The following is a 15,869-nucleotide window of genomic DNA, read 5'->3' as shown; positions in this document are numbered from 1 at the left end:
GCATACATATCAACTTCCAGAAAAAGATGCCAATTCCTAAGCCATTACTGCTGGCACAACTACTCCTGGTGAGACAAGCGAGGCAGCTCAAATGAAAAACTGCACAGACGGTGGATCTGATTCAAAATCCCAAGAACAGATCTGAAATGGAGAAGTTACCTTCTGCACAGGGCGAAGCGGCACAGTCCTCAACATCACCTTCACCTCGTTCCCCGGCCTTTCCAAGGACACTGCAACAGAAAGACTCGCTCACGTCGCGCAGGGGTTCCTGCAGGATGCTTTCTCGCGGCTCGTGTTCCGAGGGGTCGCTCGGCACCGACCGGGCCCTCCCAGCCTTTCGCACCACACGCCCCGGCGGGGGCCGGGCGCGGCCGCAGCTGCACCGAGACCGCGTTCTTGGCCTGTCCTCAGGAGAGGCCCCGGAGGCGGCGGCCGAGAGCCTCGGGATGGCGGCTCCCGCGGCCCCGCCAACGTACCTGCTCTCCCCGCCGGGCGATGGAGCCTCCTCCGCGACGCGGCCCCGCGGGCCAGCAGCGCCCAGGCGGGCCGGGCTCTCCATGGGTTCTGCAAGCAGAGCGCCGTCAGCGCCGCCGCGGCCCCCGGGCCCGCCGCACCCCCGCGCCCCGCCCTTACCTGAGGGTCGCTCCCGGTCCGCCCCGCCGCCCCTGGGCGCCCGGCTGCCGATCGGATCGCAGACGATCTCCTGCAAGACAGAGGCAAGGGCCGCGTCAGAGCCGGCCCGGGGTAGGCCGGGGTGGGCGGTGCCGCCGCCGCGCCGGGCGCTCACCAGCACGGGGCTCGGGCTCCGCCGGGCCGGCAGCCGGCGGGCCAGCACGCCGAACCAGGCCTGCTCCGCGCCCGCCTCCGCGCCCGCGCCCTGGGGCTGCGAGTCCTCCACGATGAGGCGGGGTGTGTCCTGCTGCGAGAAGCCGGGGTCCAGCTGGCTGCCTCTGCTGCTGCTGCTGCTGCCGCTGCCGCCGCCGCGCTCCATGCAGGGCGCCGCCGGCGGCGGAGCCCAGAAGCCCGTGGGAGCCCAGCCCGGCCCGGCCCTACGCCCCGCTTCCCGCCGCCGCCATCTTGCCGCGCGCCCATTGGCGCGCGCGACCCGCCCGCCCCGCGCCGTTACCGGGGAAACGCGCGAGGGCGGCGGCGCTGGGATTGAGCGGGCAGCGGGACCGACCGGCGGCGGGCTCGGAGCTGCGCAGCCCTCTCGGCCTCTCCGCCAGCGCCCAGGAGAGACAAAAGAGCCTCGTGTCCTCCGCCCGGCCCGAGCCGGGGCTCGCTCGAGGGCGAAGGCAGCGGCCGCCCTCCTGGCGCACAGGGCGGGCCGGGGGGTTCCTCGCGGTGCCCTTCCGACCGCCTTGTCATCAAAGGTGCAAAATAGCTCCGTGCTCGGTCTCCGGCACAGACCGAGCACCGCGTATCCCGGACAGCCACCACCGGGGATCTCCTTTTCTGGATATAACCGGGGAGTGAAATCCCATTAATTTCCCTGTGTTTATATTACTAAACGGTTATCGAAGAAGCCTTGCGCACAAATTATGACACTGTTGTTGTCTTGCAGCTTTCAACTTCTTGCCTAAAAAATAGCGAGTTTGAATATGTCACCGAAAATCACTGGGAAGAAATGAAACCCTCCCAACACTGCCTTGTGTTAGTGAGCCAGGCATTACTTTATTCTGGCCAAAGATATGTAGCGAATCATTCCAGCTACCTATATTCCTTTCAAGACTCTTCGCATATTTATACATTTTAGCAAATAAAGAAATTAACATGCATTGGTTCTAAGTTACACCATTCTCTTCATTTAATTAGTATTCTATCCCTTATTGGCTAATATTTGGTCCACATTCTTTGGTTCTCTTATAATTCTTCCTTAGTAAGAGAGTCTCCAACTTTCAGGCTATAATGTCCTTGTTAATTCCTGCTATATTTTCTGGTTACTCCAACATGTTTTTGAAGGACCACAAATTCAAGATTCAAGATGTCTGACCTTCAACTCCCGCAAGCTTTGTTTACTAAAGCTTATCAGAGCTAGTCCACAGAAACGCAAAGCTTTGATGATTTAAATCAAATTTAAAGATCAAAAATAATTCCTGTACTCTGCACTGGCAAGGCCTAAGCTAAACCCCACGTCTACTGAGAAGATTACAAAGGATTTGGCTATCCTAACAGTTGTCAGAGAGAAAAAAGGGGATGGCAAATAATTTGTTTCTCATATTCACAGCTTAGAACACAACTGTGAATTTGTTTTTGTGAACTGAAGCAGATTTAAATTAAGACAAAACAGAAATAAGGCAAAATATTTAAAAAGGCTAAAGAAGTTCTAAAAGTTATGCAATCTCTAACATTTAAGACTTTTTTTTTTTTAAGTAGTAGCAAAGGGGTATAGTTGATCTTAGTCTGAAATAGGAAGCTGGATTAGATTATCTCCGGGATGTCCTTCCGGTCTCGTTTTTCTGCAATTCAATACTTTTGCATGAACCTGGGTAGGACAAAATTGAGAGCTCAGTCCAGGTGGTCAAATTTGTTAATGCCAAATGCATGGCTTTACTTGAACAGAGGAAGTTGTGAAAGACATATACACAGTTATGGTGGAGAGTGTTGCATTATTATTTCTTTGCACTGCTCAGTAAGGCTGCTGGCAACCCACACAGTTTAGTCTGCAAAAAAAATCTTAGTAATATTCCATTTGTGCTCATTTTTTATGCTTGTGCTTTGCCTGACCATTTCAGCTATATTTTTTTTGACTGGCTTTAGTTATGAGGAAAGATTAAAGAAAAATGTAAGAATTCTGGCCACTTTGTATTTAATAATTAATTGATTAAAATCACCTTGGCTTCAAAGAAGAATTGCCATTTAAGTATGATTTAGAACTTTTATTCATACGGATATTTTTAGCTGGTGAGGACAGGAAGTCATCGTCCCAGGCTACAGGACTGAGAAATCGAAATTGTGTAGATTGTTCTTCCCATGATAGGAAAGTCCTTTTTACGCTATTTTGATCCTACTTTCTAGATCCATTTTTACAGATATCATTTACCTGTGATTCATCAACCTCCATTGCTTGAGGTAATCCTTTAGTCTCCTTTTGCCACTCTTCTTCTGTGACGTTTGTCAGGACCTCTAATATCTGCAATCAGCCCAGTCAGATTTTGGTATTTCATGGGTGTGCCAGCTACTGCTGCAGTGCATGAAAGCAGAATTTTACACCATAATTGCGATACAGGTCTATTATATGGTTCCAGAGTGTGAATTTACAGGGAAAAGGAGGAACTTAATAGGCTGGAAATCCCTCACTTCACTGCCTTATGCAGCGCACACACACTAGGACTCAAGCCTATTCTATCGCAATCCTACCGTGACCACGGGCAGCTCTGATCCACATCAGAAATCAACAGAAATACCACTGTTCTATGACCTGATGGTACAGTAGAAGAATGCAAATGGATCCCATCACCAGAACTCATGTTTTAATTGAAAGTCTTCCCCAGAGATTCTAGTCTCTGTGTTTGGATATTCTTTTTTTAAGCTTTCACTCCAATTTGCATGTCGCCTGTTTCATTTCTACTTGGCAGAAAGCCAGCTGGAGGAGTATCTCTGCACTGCAGTGAAAAGCTGCAGCTCTGGAAAGCTACCATGTCAAAAATAAGCAGCAAGACTGAATCACCTGAAAACAGAAGGTACTTCTACTAGCTGGTATCAAAATATCTGAAAATCTTTCGTCTTTGTGTTTTGTTGTCATGTTTTCCTTCCATGATCTGCAATTCTACTTTCATAACAGAATTTAATGTATGCTGGCGTTTATTTGCAGGTTTATTGCTTTATTTACATATCTACCTGATCAGTGCAATCCCCAAGACAAACTAAATTGTTGCTGCTATGGAGGTTACAACACAGAGAAATAAATTAAACTCTTTTGATACATTAATTCTCTATTTCATAAAGATCATAGCCAGTGGTGTCACTACAATTTAATGTGAAAAAGACTTATTGCATCATCTCCTAATTTATGTTGAGAGCTAGAGCACCTTTTAAGATCTCAGTTTGAGAAAACTCCCTAAGCTAGTAACATCAATTGTAGCCTGCAGAAATAAATATTCTGTATTTTCCTCCCTTTCTGTGGTTGTCTTATTTCCTGGTTATCTTCTGTTGGAGTCCTGTAACGCTGTAGGTCCACATGTGCTTGCCAAAATGCCGGCTGTCAGAACCTTCTGAGGTTTCAAGTATGTCCTCAATGCAGGCTTGGTGTGTATGAGGGAGCAAAACAGGGCAGGACTTATCTGCCCATCAAGTTCCTAAACTGTAGCTCTGGAAATCTTGTGGACTGCAGGAGCAGAAGCCTGACACTGTTTTAGGAAATGCTTCACATTATTGCTGACTTGTTTTACCATAGCTGGCTTTCCTGCCAGAAAAGACATGGGTTTTTTAATCTGAAACTACTTTCTGGTGCCTCTCCCTTGTTCAGCATGCAGAAGTCTCATACGTTGAGGTTGCTTAGCTTTTGCATATAGAAACAAAGAATCATCAAGGTTGTAAGAGACCTTCAAGATCATCCAGTCCAACCATCTACCTGGCACTGCCACTGTAAGCCCTAAGCCACTAAAACCACATCACCCCGCACCAGATCCAAACAGCTCTTGAACACCTCCAGGGACGATTACTCCACCACTTCCCTGGGCAACCTGCTTCAATGCCTGACCACCCAAACAGTGAAAAAAAGTTTTCTGATATCCAGTCTGGATCTCCCCTGTCTCAGCTTGAGGCCATCTGCATTGAACTGCTTTGGAGCTTGGCTGGCCAGAATTGTGAGCAACATGGACTTGGGCCCTGAGTTAGGGCCTCTCCAGTCAGCCCAGACAGTAAGAATTGCTTGCACCATGACCTGTCAGCACAGCCATGAGCAGCTCTCACCAGTTTTGCACTGGTGGCTAGCAATGGTCATATTGTTCTTGCATCTTGTGTATCTGGAATCCAGGAAATCCCATGACTTATTGCTGGAGAACATCACACTTGTCTTTATTTGAACAGGAAGAACCACCAGGAAGCAATGAAGTCCTGACCTTCTCACTGCCATGCAATGGAGGAGAGAGAAGGTGAATGATGCTGCCAAGCCTTGGAATCTCTAGCACTGATGGCTTTCATGATTTATTGTGGGTATTGCAGCAACTCAACACCAGGCATTTAAAAATCTCCGTGGATTTCTCTATTGAAGTAACTAAATTCTAAACTAAACTAAAAACAAAACCAACTTCACCTTCTTTCAAAGGTCTGAGCATCCGAGCTTGCCGCTGTGCCGCTCTGTCCATCCTGACGGAAGGGACCAAGACCCCGCGCCCCAGCGCCGGCGGGAGCTCACCGGCAGCCGCCGTGCCGGCACGACCGGCCTCGGGCCGACAGAGCGGGGGTGACAGGGCCGGGCCGGGCCGGGCCGGCAGAGCGGGGGTGACAGGGCCGGGCCGGGCCGGGCCGGGCGAGCAGCGGGGCCCCAGGGCCGTCCGGGGGGCGGCCCGGGGGCGGGGCGCTGGGGCCCGGGGCGGGGCCCGGGGGCGGGGCGCTGGGGCCCGGGGCGGGGCCCGGGGCGCCGGCCACGCCCTCTCTCCGCAGTACCTCAGGCCCACGTGCCAGCTCGGCCAATCAGGGAGGGGCTCGGAGCGCTTTAAGAGCCGCGCGCCAGTGATCGCGCGCTGCAGCAGCGGCCGCGGTGTTGCCATGGAGACGGCGGCCGGGCCGGTCTCTATGGACACGGCGGCGCGGCTGCCGGGAGGGCGGCGGCACGCGCTGCTCGCCGTCATCGGGGAGATCGGGACGGAGCCGGAGCGGGGCGCGCTGCGCGGGGCCCTGGAGCGCGGTGAGCAGCGGCGGCGCGGCGGAGGGCCCGAGGCGAGGCGAGCCGTTCCCGCTGCCGCCTGGGCCGAGGCGGACCTGCCGGTGCCCTCCCCGCCCTGCGGCACCACCGTCCCGCCGCAGGGCTTCGTTCCCGCTCTTCCCGGAGGGACGGCGGCAGGGGTGGAGCCTCGCAGGCAGCGGCTGCGGGAAGGGTCGAGGCGCTACTGGGGCCGCGGGACGGGGTGGAGGCCGCGGGCGTCGGGCGGGGCCCGGGCGTCGGGCGAGGCCCCGCGGGGTCGGGCGGGGCTCGGGCCCCGGCGCAATGCGGGCCCGGTCTCTGCGGCGGCAGGCGGCCTCCGTGGTGCAGCGACCCGGCCGCACCTGCGGACAGCCAGGCAGGACACGGCTGTAGAATTTTTTTCTCCCCTGAGCATTCCTTTATTTGCTTTAGTGACACGCGGTTAACGCTGTTTTTGAATGTCTTAAAGCTTGAAGGTATTTCATGGTTCTTTTTCCCCTCGGTCTCTGTTTTATTAGTGGGTTGATGGATTGCATCTTGTTTCCATCTTACCCCAAAGTTCTGTCTTCTTGGAGGAATTGTCTTGTTGGACTGTTCCCTGTGGTGCCAGGGACAGCTGTGAACAGGGCTCTGTTGTGATGTGGCTTCTCCTTGTCTACAGAGCGACTGCATCAACCAGAGTAAGGGAGTGACATAGCGTGTCACTCACACTATGCTTCAGGAGTGACACAGTGCAGGATAGGGCTGTCATAACATTTTGCTCCTTTGTTATCCATATCCTGATAGCACCCAGAGGCCTCAGCAATGAATTAGTCTTTGTATATTAGATACAGTGTTGTTTAAAATTAAGGGAGGAGGTGGTGAGATGGTAGTTCTTCCTTTGCGGCAGTTTCTGATAGTTTCTAGCAAAAAGAGAAAGGATAGGTGCTCATCTACATCACAACCTTAAGGGAATCCCTGTTCCAATAAGCAGTTAGTACATCTTCAAGAAAAAAGGTCACAGCCTTCTGTCTCTGTGGGCACTTCTCCTCCCCGCTCCCCATTCCAAGGCACATTGATTTGAAAGATGCCAAGGATAAGTTATGACTGTTGGCCAAATTATGTTATTAGAGATACTTCTGTGACTGTTTTCCTCTCAAGCATCATCAGTACTGAGGAACAGATGGACAGTGCAATTTAAGAGAGGGATGGGTGTAAAAATGTCACATCTTGTCTAATTTCTCTACTTCATATTTTCCGGCTGTCTCTGCTGGCAGGCCACTTACCAGCTGCTTCAAGAGGGGCGTTTCATGCCTTTTCCAAGGGATGGCTTTAGTCAGTAGAGGTAGATGAGATTATGACAATTTGGCCTCTGAAAGACCTTCTTTGAAGGGGCTACTGCTTCCTGCACAATAGGGTGATCATCTTCACTTGGCACTTCACTGACCTGATGTGCCAACCTACACCCTTATCCATTCTCTGAAACTTTGAAATAGCGACAAACCAGACTGTAAACTAGTGGATTTCACTCTGATTCTGCAGTCATATGCTGATAACCTGGAAATTCCCATTGCAGAGGAAAAAGAAAACCATTTGCAACATAAATTGTAATTGCCACAGGAGAAGTAAATTCTCCCATTGGCCTTCACTGACTAGAAACCTGCTGAAATTCTGCCAAGTGCATACACTTCTTTCATTTGCATGAGAAGGAGCCATTTCAGCAGTATTGGTAACTTACTAACAGTAGAAGTGAACTATTTGGGGAGCTGTAAACCTGGTTTTCAGTCTTTCCTCTGTCACTGACATGGAGTAGGACCTCCAGCAAATTAGAGGAGTTTTCCCCACTACGAAATGGGAGAATGACCTCTTCTTGAAATAGACCAAGATTTGCAAATTGGAAGAAAGAAATGAAAAACAAGAATGGTTAAAATGGCAGCAGTCTGGAGATCTGTCTAGTCAAACTATTGTGATTTGCAGATGTCTGTACCCTTGATTCAGAGACTTCAAGAAATGTGGAAATGGCACACATATGATGATTCCTGTTTCTTAAGTGTTAGGTGCTAGAGAGGGCTCACATGAGGGTTGCCTGAGGGTAGAACAGGCTGCTGAGCAGTGAATACAAAGGAGGAAAAAGCTGGGGTTTGTTTTATGTCTGTTCTGTTGGCTGTGGCACCCTGTCTGCACAAAAACCCCCAAACAAACAACGAAGTCAACACTCAAAGAGATTTTTTCAGTCTATAAATCTCTTGCCCCAACTGATCCAAGAAGTATGTTTTATCCAGACTTCTTTCTGTACCTTGGTTCAGGAGAATGCAATAGTGACTATAGAACGTTACAAAACCTGCTTTTTTACAGGTGTAGAGCTTTGTAGGCTGTGACTTTAACCTTGGGATCCTTGAATGACACTTTTTCCAAAATGCTGTCTAATAAATAATGGTCTTTTTTTTCTGTTCCTGTGTGACTTTTGTCTAATTTTGAAACCATATCTGGAAGACTAGGTCTAGTATTAGGAGGAAATGCCAAATCTTTTAAGCCAATTACCTCAGCAGGAAATAAAACATTCACAAGGGCATAAGGAATGAGATGGAAAACTGATGAGTCACATGGTCCCTTACCCAGGCTTTTCACGTGCAAAGAGCTTGAACGTTTAGAAACCTTATTATGGTATAGTCTGCACTCTCGTGGCAGAGGATTCTAGTCGACAATGCTCTGACTCCTGTGCCATGGAGTGATAAACTGGAATTGTGGCAAACTGGGAGAGATTATAAGTAACCTCAGACTACCTGTAGGGGAAAAAGGTTGAATAAATACAACAGTGAGTGAAATAATTTTGCTCTTCCCTTTCCTTGCTCTGAAAGAGCATCTATTCTTTCTGCATCCTAGAAGATGTAGCGGTACCTCAAATAGCACTTACTGCTGCAATAGGACACCATGACAATGACACAGCAGCTACAGTCAGCAGGATTTGTCCTGCAGAGTGCTACCTTTTTCCTGTCTAGGTCAGAATGTTCATCAGTACTGCATTAAGATGCTCTTATACTGGACATTTGTTTAAAAAATTGTGCTAAGAGTGTAGCATAGAAAAACATTTTGTTCACCCTCTTGCTCCCTATCTTTTATTACATGTTTCATTTGTTTGTATCCCGCGTCCAAACTGAAAGGTGCTGGTAGGTTGTTTGTCTTGTTTGTTTTTCCTGGTTTTTTTTTTTTCTTAAGTTCAGAGGATTTATGGAGGGTTTTTTGTGCACTCTGCAGAGCAGACTGTCAGCTAACAAATAAGCTCTATTAGTCTGCTGTGTCAGGTGTCACCAGAAAAAGAAACAAACACGAAGTTTTCTTTAGCTGCTACAGGCCCTGAGACCTGTGTGATGCAATGATTACGAACTCTGTCTTCGTATGTGTAGAAAGCTGGAGCTTGTATCCTCGAGGATCCTGTCCTGCCAGAGGCCCGCAGAAGCTGTTGCACAACCTGGAAAACTAGAACTGCAGTAAATGGGAATGATGTCTGCATGAAAAATCAACACGTGTCCCTTGAAAGAAAGCAGATATCAGAGGCAATAAAACTTTGCATTTTATGCAAGAGAGATGGTGGAAGAACTCTTAGGGAGGACCCCATCAATAAATACTGGGGCTGAAATTCTTATTTCAGTTAACCTTAGAAGTCTGGCCTTCAACATCTGTACTTCAGCAGGCATGAGCACCAGAGGCTGGAGTAGGGATTCTTGCTGATATCCTGGTTTTGTTCATGGGGCCACAGTGTAGTGCTGCACCATCTAGGAGAGGCTCTTCCCTACTGGGATGTGAAGATCTGTGGTCTGTAGTGTTTGCTGTCTTCTAGAATGTACAACTGTTCACAGTGAGGTCTGAAGGTGACTTCCCCAGTATGGCTTGGTGCCACTTGCTCTGGGAGCAGATGCAGCTTCCTGCTGTGATATGAAGGCAATTAGCTTGCAAAGACTATATAGATTAAAGAGCAAACTCAAAGGGTCTCAGTGGGATTAGGGGCTTTGAAGGAGTGATTAGGCAGAGCCAGTTGTGGGGAAGCTTTTGTGACTTGGAGGATGCACAGGCTATAAGAGCAGAGAAACTGGTGTCTGAGCTGTCAGTAACATAACCAGCCAGTAGCCCATCTCTACAGGTGACCAATGCTGGACAGCACAGAGGATGTAAAACTGACATTATGTATTTGCTTGGTTAGACAGCAGTGTAACTTATTTGGCCTCATTCCTTGTAGCTTATTGGCTTCCCTTGCCTGAAGCCCAAGTTGAATGAAAACTTTCTCACTGCATGTCCTTCAGGGAGAAATGTTTTATGGAAGGTAAGCAACTTACAGCCCTCTGCTTCTGAAGGCTTTCTTGATCCTAAGTGTGGTCATCTAGAAGAGCATCACTGGTCCTTGTCTGTCCTGTTAACTTTTTCTCTGTTTGCATTTCTGGAGTAGTTAAAATGACAGCTCACTGTTTTGTTGTTTGTTTTTTTTTCCCCAGGAATTCGTTCCTGGAACATTAATACTCTCTACTGTGACCTGAATCAGCAACTGCGGCTCTTTGTAACCCGACATCTGGCTCAGTTTTCTTCCGAAGTCAAAGGTCAGCTTTCTGGTTTATAGGCATTAACTTTTACTTCTGTTGGATCTGGGGAAAAAAAAAAACAAAAAACCCAACAACAACAGGATAAAACTGATTGTGATTCAATTAGTGACTTGTTTGCCCAGGATTCTGCAGAACTGAATGCTAAAGAACCATCTTAAAGGTATGTTTGATGCAATGAATTTAACTTAGAATTACATATCTTATTACAGAGAATGGTGTTGAATAGAAATATGTGCTGTTTAAAAGCCTATTAAACCAGTAAGTCGGAATTCATCTGTCCATCTTCTGTACTTTATTGAGATGGCACAATATAGTTTTACTTCATTAGCTATTTACTATCTATGCGAGTAGTATGTAAGAGTAGTCAGATGACTTTCTGAATTCCTCTTCTTGAAGGCCTATCTCCCTTTCTGAGAACAATGAATAAGAGCATTATAAAAAATCACATTAACAGTTAGAAAGTGTGCTTACCTAGCTTGATAAAAGCTTTAACTCTGATTATAATACTTTTACGTAATGTATGTTAAGTTACTATAGTAAGCACGGATGACACTGTTGTGAAATCTATTTTATATAAAACTGTCTTATAGCTCACTGTATGTTTTACACTGTTGTCAAAGCTTCTGAATGTATTTTTCCAGTTGAGAAAGCTGTTCTCCTAATGGACAGCTGTGAAAGAAAGTACCTGGACTCTTCTCAAATGTACCACTGACAGAGGTCTCAACTCTCCTGTGACTTTTTAACATGGGAATGAAAAGTTGCCCTCCTTGCAAGGCAATGTGTGCATGTGTATGAATTTAGGGATTAAAATACTCTGTATGAAACATATCAATTGAAACACTCAGCAGAAGATGTCTCAATTTGAAGCAGCTGTAACAGGGCCTGTGGTACAAATAGACCAAAGCACTAATAAGATACTGTGAGTATAACATTTGCCCAAGAATTCTTCTAAGTCAGAGTTGAAATATCTGGATTAATATTAGCAAAGTGTATCCCATTCACTTCCCTTGCTTGGTTTCTGAGGAGCAAAGGGTGATGAACGTGTTGCCAGTCTATGAAGACAGTTCCATGAGGGATCTGAGGAACTGCAAGTCTGTTAACCAACTATCAGGCCTATTGAGCAAATCAGCAGCAACTATAATAAAAGACAGGATTTGTGTCTACCTGGGAGGAGTTCTGCAAAGGGAAGTTCTGCTTTTCAAATATCTTGTAGCTCTTTAAAGAGATCAACAAACTTACAGGTAAGTGATTTAATCTACCAGGCAAAAATGTTTTGGGAATCTAAGTCCCTGAAGTCTGTTTAAGGAAGCCTATGGGCCACAGATTTAGGGGCCAGGCTTTGGTATGTAGAAGTTACTGAGAGAAGGATGGGTAGTAAACAGAAATTCTGATGTAAACTGTCTGTAGAGACTTGGTCCTGAACTGGAGGCTTGCAGCTTAACGTGGTACTGGGCATGCTGCCACTCTTCATCAGAGCCCCTTGCCATCATTGTACATCCGCAGAGTTTCCTGTGGGACTACACATTCCTGCTAGCTCTGCACAGGATCTCTTTTCTCTAGTACATTTTTGGGGAAAGGAAAAGTGTAGCCTGTTTCTGATGTGCTTAGCGATAGACTTAACTCCACTTAAGCTGCTTTTAGTTTGACTAGGGGATTTAAAATAGCTTAACAGCCATCCCAGTGATCTTTTCTTTCAAATTATACTTTGTGTTGGCCTTCAAAAAACTTTTTATAAATAGCTAATGACATAATTGAAAATCAAGTGATTAAAAAAATACCATTCAGATTGAATTTGATGGAACAAATTCTTGAAATGATGAAACATTGATATATACTTTTCTTGCCTCTGTAAAAGGATTATGAGAACTATTAAACACTTTTGAGTATTAGCTTGCATTTTTCTTTGCAAACTTAATGCTTTATGCTGAAAGCCATGAGGGTTTGTGTAAGAGTCTAATAACTAACTGCCTTGCAGGAAGATGACCTTCAGGCTCTGAAGCCTTTCATGTTCAACCTAATAGTCATCCTTCACATCCTACTGATGCCTTTGTTTTACATTTAGTGCCAGTTGAGGATACATCTGCCACAGCTCACTGAGAATGTGGCAAAGTTACATTATAGTTCCTAAAGGCAGCTGCCTTTTTAGATGAGCACTCCTAGAAGGCTTTTAACTCAGACCAGGAGAAGAATCTGTTTTACTGCCTCTGTGGAACATACAGACGGCTACAAAGAGGATGGAGGCTTTCCCTTCACAAGGGGCAGACTGCAAGTTGCATTGGGAGAGTATTCAATTCAGTAGGAAATTTTTTTTTTCTCCTGTGAGAACAATCAGTTACAGGAAAAACCTCCCAAGGGTCATGGTAGAGTCCTCATCACTGGAGGTTTTCAGGGTGTAACTGGACAGGGTGCTAGATAATACAATTTATGTGTCTTTTCCCATGAGAAGTTGAACCAGGTTATCTTCTGAGGATCCCTTTCAACCTGGGCTGTTCTGTGCTTCTGTGAATTCAGCTTTGCAACAATGAAAGGACAGGGAGTTTTACTCCTGGCACAAACCAGGTTGATATTAAGTTACAAATCTGATAGGACGCAAAGGCAAATACACAAGCCCACCGTGTACATCTTAGTCTCAAAGTCTGAATTTGATCTTCCTTTTACAGTAACAAATATAGGTCAATGTTTTTACTTGTGCAAGTGATTCATCTTCTTCCTGGAACGTGGAATGGCTTGGAGTGTCAGTTTATGCCATGTGCTTTTTCCACTGCACTGCTTAGTTAGTCTTCAGTGATCAGTATCAAGTGCATGACAGTAAAAAAGCTGCCTTGTTTATTCAAATCATAGCTTCTAGATAGTACAGATGATAAGGTTGTGTGTTCAAGCAAAAGCTGTTTTAGACAAGAGGCAAAAGACCAATTGCTTGTGAAAATTAAATTACAGTGAAAGTATATGTTCCTTACAGCTGTGGCCTCTTGCTAGAGAGACTTCTGTAACATAGATCATTCAGTGAAGGATTTTATTCATCTCTTGGCTGTTAAAAAAAGGACTGCTATATCCTTAATTTGCATGTTCAGGTAGCAAAAAAGTCAGTAGCTAGCACTATTTTTTCTTTTTCACAGATGCAACAATGATTCTTTGAACTTTGGATGTGATTTGCAGTCCTTGAGCAATTAACTGTCCTACATCTTTTGTCTGCCAACATACTTCTGACCAGAGAAATACCAAAGTGAGCATTTGTCAGCTTCTGTGCTTCTTCCTCATGTGTTTGAGGGCTGTATTTACTCTCATAGTAACCACACTGAGCATGACCCTAAAGATCCCATCAATTGCAGTCTCCTAAAATAGAGTTTCCCATGCTGTAAGTGCAGCCCGTGTTTCTCGTTGGTACATGTGGCTGCAACAATCCCAAGCATTGCTCTTTCCTCCTTTTCAGGTTGTCTATGGATACAGTGAGCAGCATGAATCACAGTGCAGACTTACATGACATGCCTTATGAAATAATGATTGCACTATATCAGTACAACCTTTGAGATTTTGACAAGCTTATTTGTTTTCTATTAAGAAGTAAGGTCGTATTTTCTGTAAAGCCATGCTGATTGACATTAATGTAGTATTTCTGTTTGAATCTTTACTGCTGATGGGTTTTCCAGTCTTCTAGGACTTAAATGCCAGGGTGCTGGAGTTCAGATTGGAACCTGAGAGCTTCTTAGTCAATCTTAGATCTTGTACAGAAATTATCTTTTTGCATTTACTTGGTCTGATGGCTGCAATCTCCCACCACCATTACTGTTAAAATTTGATCGTCTTTAAAATATATTTTTATTTCTTTCAAATACAGAACGGGAATATTTACTGGATATTTTTGGCTCTATTTGACCTGCAGAGCTTAGTTTTAAAACAAGAGATAGCACAAAAGCGAAAACATGAAAGACCGCATATATAGAACTTAATTTCAAAATGCTGCTTTTACCATCTTTAGCAGATGTTTTAATGGTGAGAGCGCTTCTCTGGACTACATATGAACTACATATCCTCAGGGTTCTCTTTGACAAATAACACTGGTCTGCATTTCACACATCTGATGCCAGCATACTGACCCTGCTTTAGCCTGTTGGGCCAAGGAGTTGTCAGGCTTAATCTGTTTGCCTTTTGTATTTCAAACTGTTCCTTTGTTCCTGCCATGAGTGCTGTGGTTCTCACTATGACACCCAAAAGTTACTGGGAAGATAAGAAACTAGAGCCCCAATAAGCTATTTTGCACTTCAGCTGGGCAGAGGCTCAGCAAACAACAGTTTCCTGCTTTTGTGCTGTTCTGCCCAAATGGTTTTACTGACTGAAAGGGCAAATGGTGCTTCTTTTGCCCTAAAATTCATGTAAGCTTTAAACTGACCCTGTGCAACTCACATTTCTGTATGTATTTATTGTATATTTGAAATTGCTGAGGCTTCAATGAATCGTACAGATCTATTCATGGGAAGCATCATTCCTATGGAAGAAGTGATTTTTCACAGCTGCTCTGGTTCTGTTAAGCTCCTCTGCTGAATATTGAGGGGAAAATTCTGTTCAACTTTTTAAAAGCAAGTAAGATGAAAGGAAATGCCTTACTGGTTCAGATCAGGGGTCTACCAAGCCCCAATGATTGCCCTTTCCCCCTTATAGGTTCCTCCCTATCTATGCACAATGCTAGAATGAGGGATGTTCAGACCATGAGCAACTCCTTCTAGTAAAAGCTGTTTGATTCCTTTTGAATCTAGACTCTACAAATCCTATCTGCCTCCACAGTCATGTGTAGCAGCATGTTTCTGAAATTCACTGACTGCTATCTGGAGAAGAAATTCCTCTTCTATTTTTATTTGATCTAGCTTTCCTGGGTGCTCCCTAGCTTCTACCATTTGAGAGCTAATGACCCCGTCTTCTAGCTTTGACTTTTTTTCTATTTTATTTTTTTTCCTAAATTGGAGAGTTCCTTTTGAGACTATTATGACAATGCCACTGTTTGAACATTTTAATCATTTTGGTTTTCTATGCTAAACCTGAATTGATAGACACAACACTTTATGATCTTCATAAGGAGCAACAGCACGCATTGTTCTCCCAGATCTTTTTCCCTCATGGAGTTCATGAAACTTCTAAAGAATTGAAAAAACTGATCACCTGCAAACAAGGTCCATTACTTATGAACTTTAGCAAAATATTGGATTCTTTATTTTAGTGAATACTCAGTGTTATTGCCTTTTTATAATTGTGGGCCCTATTTATGGTGTGGTGCTTATATGATTTCTTGTAATACTTGAAACTATAAGATTTCCAATTCTTATCCTTAACTCTTGTTCTTGAGTGATATCACCACAAAGCAAACCCTCCTACCTGCACTCCAGACTTCAGCAGCATCTGGAATCTGGCTAGCTTCCACAAAACTGGGCTGAGACCTGTGCATGGCTGGCCCAGGGGCT

The 15,869-nt window shown here is 45.5% G+C and overlaps 2 protein-coding genes and 1 long non-coding RNA gene across 11 annotated transcripts in view; 2 read left to right on the top strand and 1 right to left on the bottom strand.

The window, feature by feature from the left end:
• Positions 1-1,064, bottom strand: part of TP53BP1 (tumor protein p53 binding protein 1) — a 31,842-nt gene extending 30,778 nt beyond the window's left edge. For 2 of the 5 annotated variants that reach the window (XM_064669450.1, XM_064669451.1), the window contains exons 1-3: positions 788-1,062; positions 477-703; positions 160-230 (exon numbers count right to left, since the gene is read on the bottom strand). In XM_064669450.1, coding sequence (XP_064525520.1) covers positions 160-230; positions 477-703; positions 788-991 — 502 coding nt within the window. In that variant the 5' untranslated portion in view covers positions 992-1,062. Of the gene's footprint in view, positions 1-159; positions 231-476; positions 704-787 lie in introns of all 5 variants that reach the window. The other 3 variants (XM_064669453.1, XM_064669455.1, XM_064669454.1) reach the window with 3 other exon arrangements.
• Positions 1,065-3,137: 2,073 nt separating this feature from the next.
• LOC135421144 (uncharacterized) lies at positions 3,138-5,251 on the top strand. Its single transcript, XR_010433871.1, has 2 exons — positions 3,138-3,683; positions 5,032-5,251. It is a non-coding gene; the product is annotated as an uncharacterized LOC135421144 (long non-coding RNA).
• Positions 5,252-5,691: 440 nt separating this feature from the next.
• Positions 5,692-15,869, top strand: part of MAP1A (microtubule associated protein 1A) — a 52,939-nt gene continuing 42,761 nt past the window's right edge. For 2 of the 5 annotated variants that reach the window (XM_064669426.1, XM_064669431.1), the window contains exons 1-2: positions 5,692-5,851; positions 10,315-10,416. In XM_064669426.1, coding sequence (XP_064525496.1) covers positions 5,713-5,851; positions 10,315-10,416 — 241 coding nt within the window. In that variant the 5' untranslated portion in view covers positions 5,692-5,712. Of the gene's footprint in view, positions 5,852-10,099; positions 10,146-10,314; positions 10,417-10,447; positions 10,580-15,869 lie in introns of those variants that run through there. The other 3 variants (XM_064669428.1, XM_064669427.1, XM_064669430.1) reach the window with 3 other exon arrangements.

This window comes from Pseudopipra pipra, chromosome 12 (assembly GCF_036250125.1).
Source record: "Pseudopipra pipra isolate bDixPip1 chromosome 12, bDixPip1.hap1, whole genome shotgun sequence".
Classification (NCBI taxonomy): domain Eukaryota; kingdom Metazoa; phylum Chordata; class Aves; order Passeriformes; family Pipridae; genus Pseudopipra; species Pseudopipra pipra.
The sequence above is the reverse complement of the archived record's forward strand: the minus strand, read 5'-3'. Positions and strand labels throughout refer to the sequence as shown.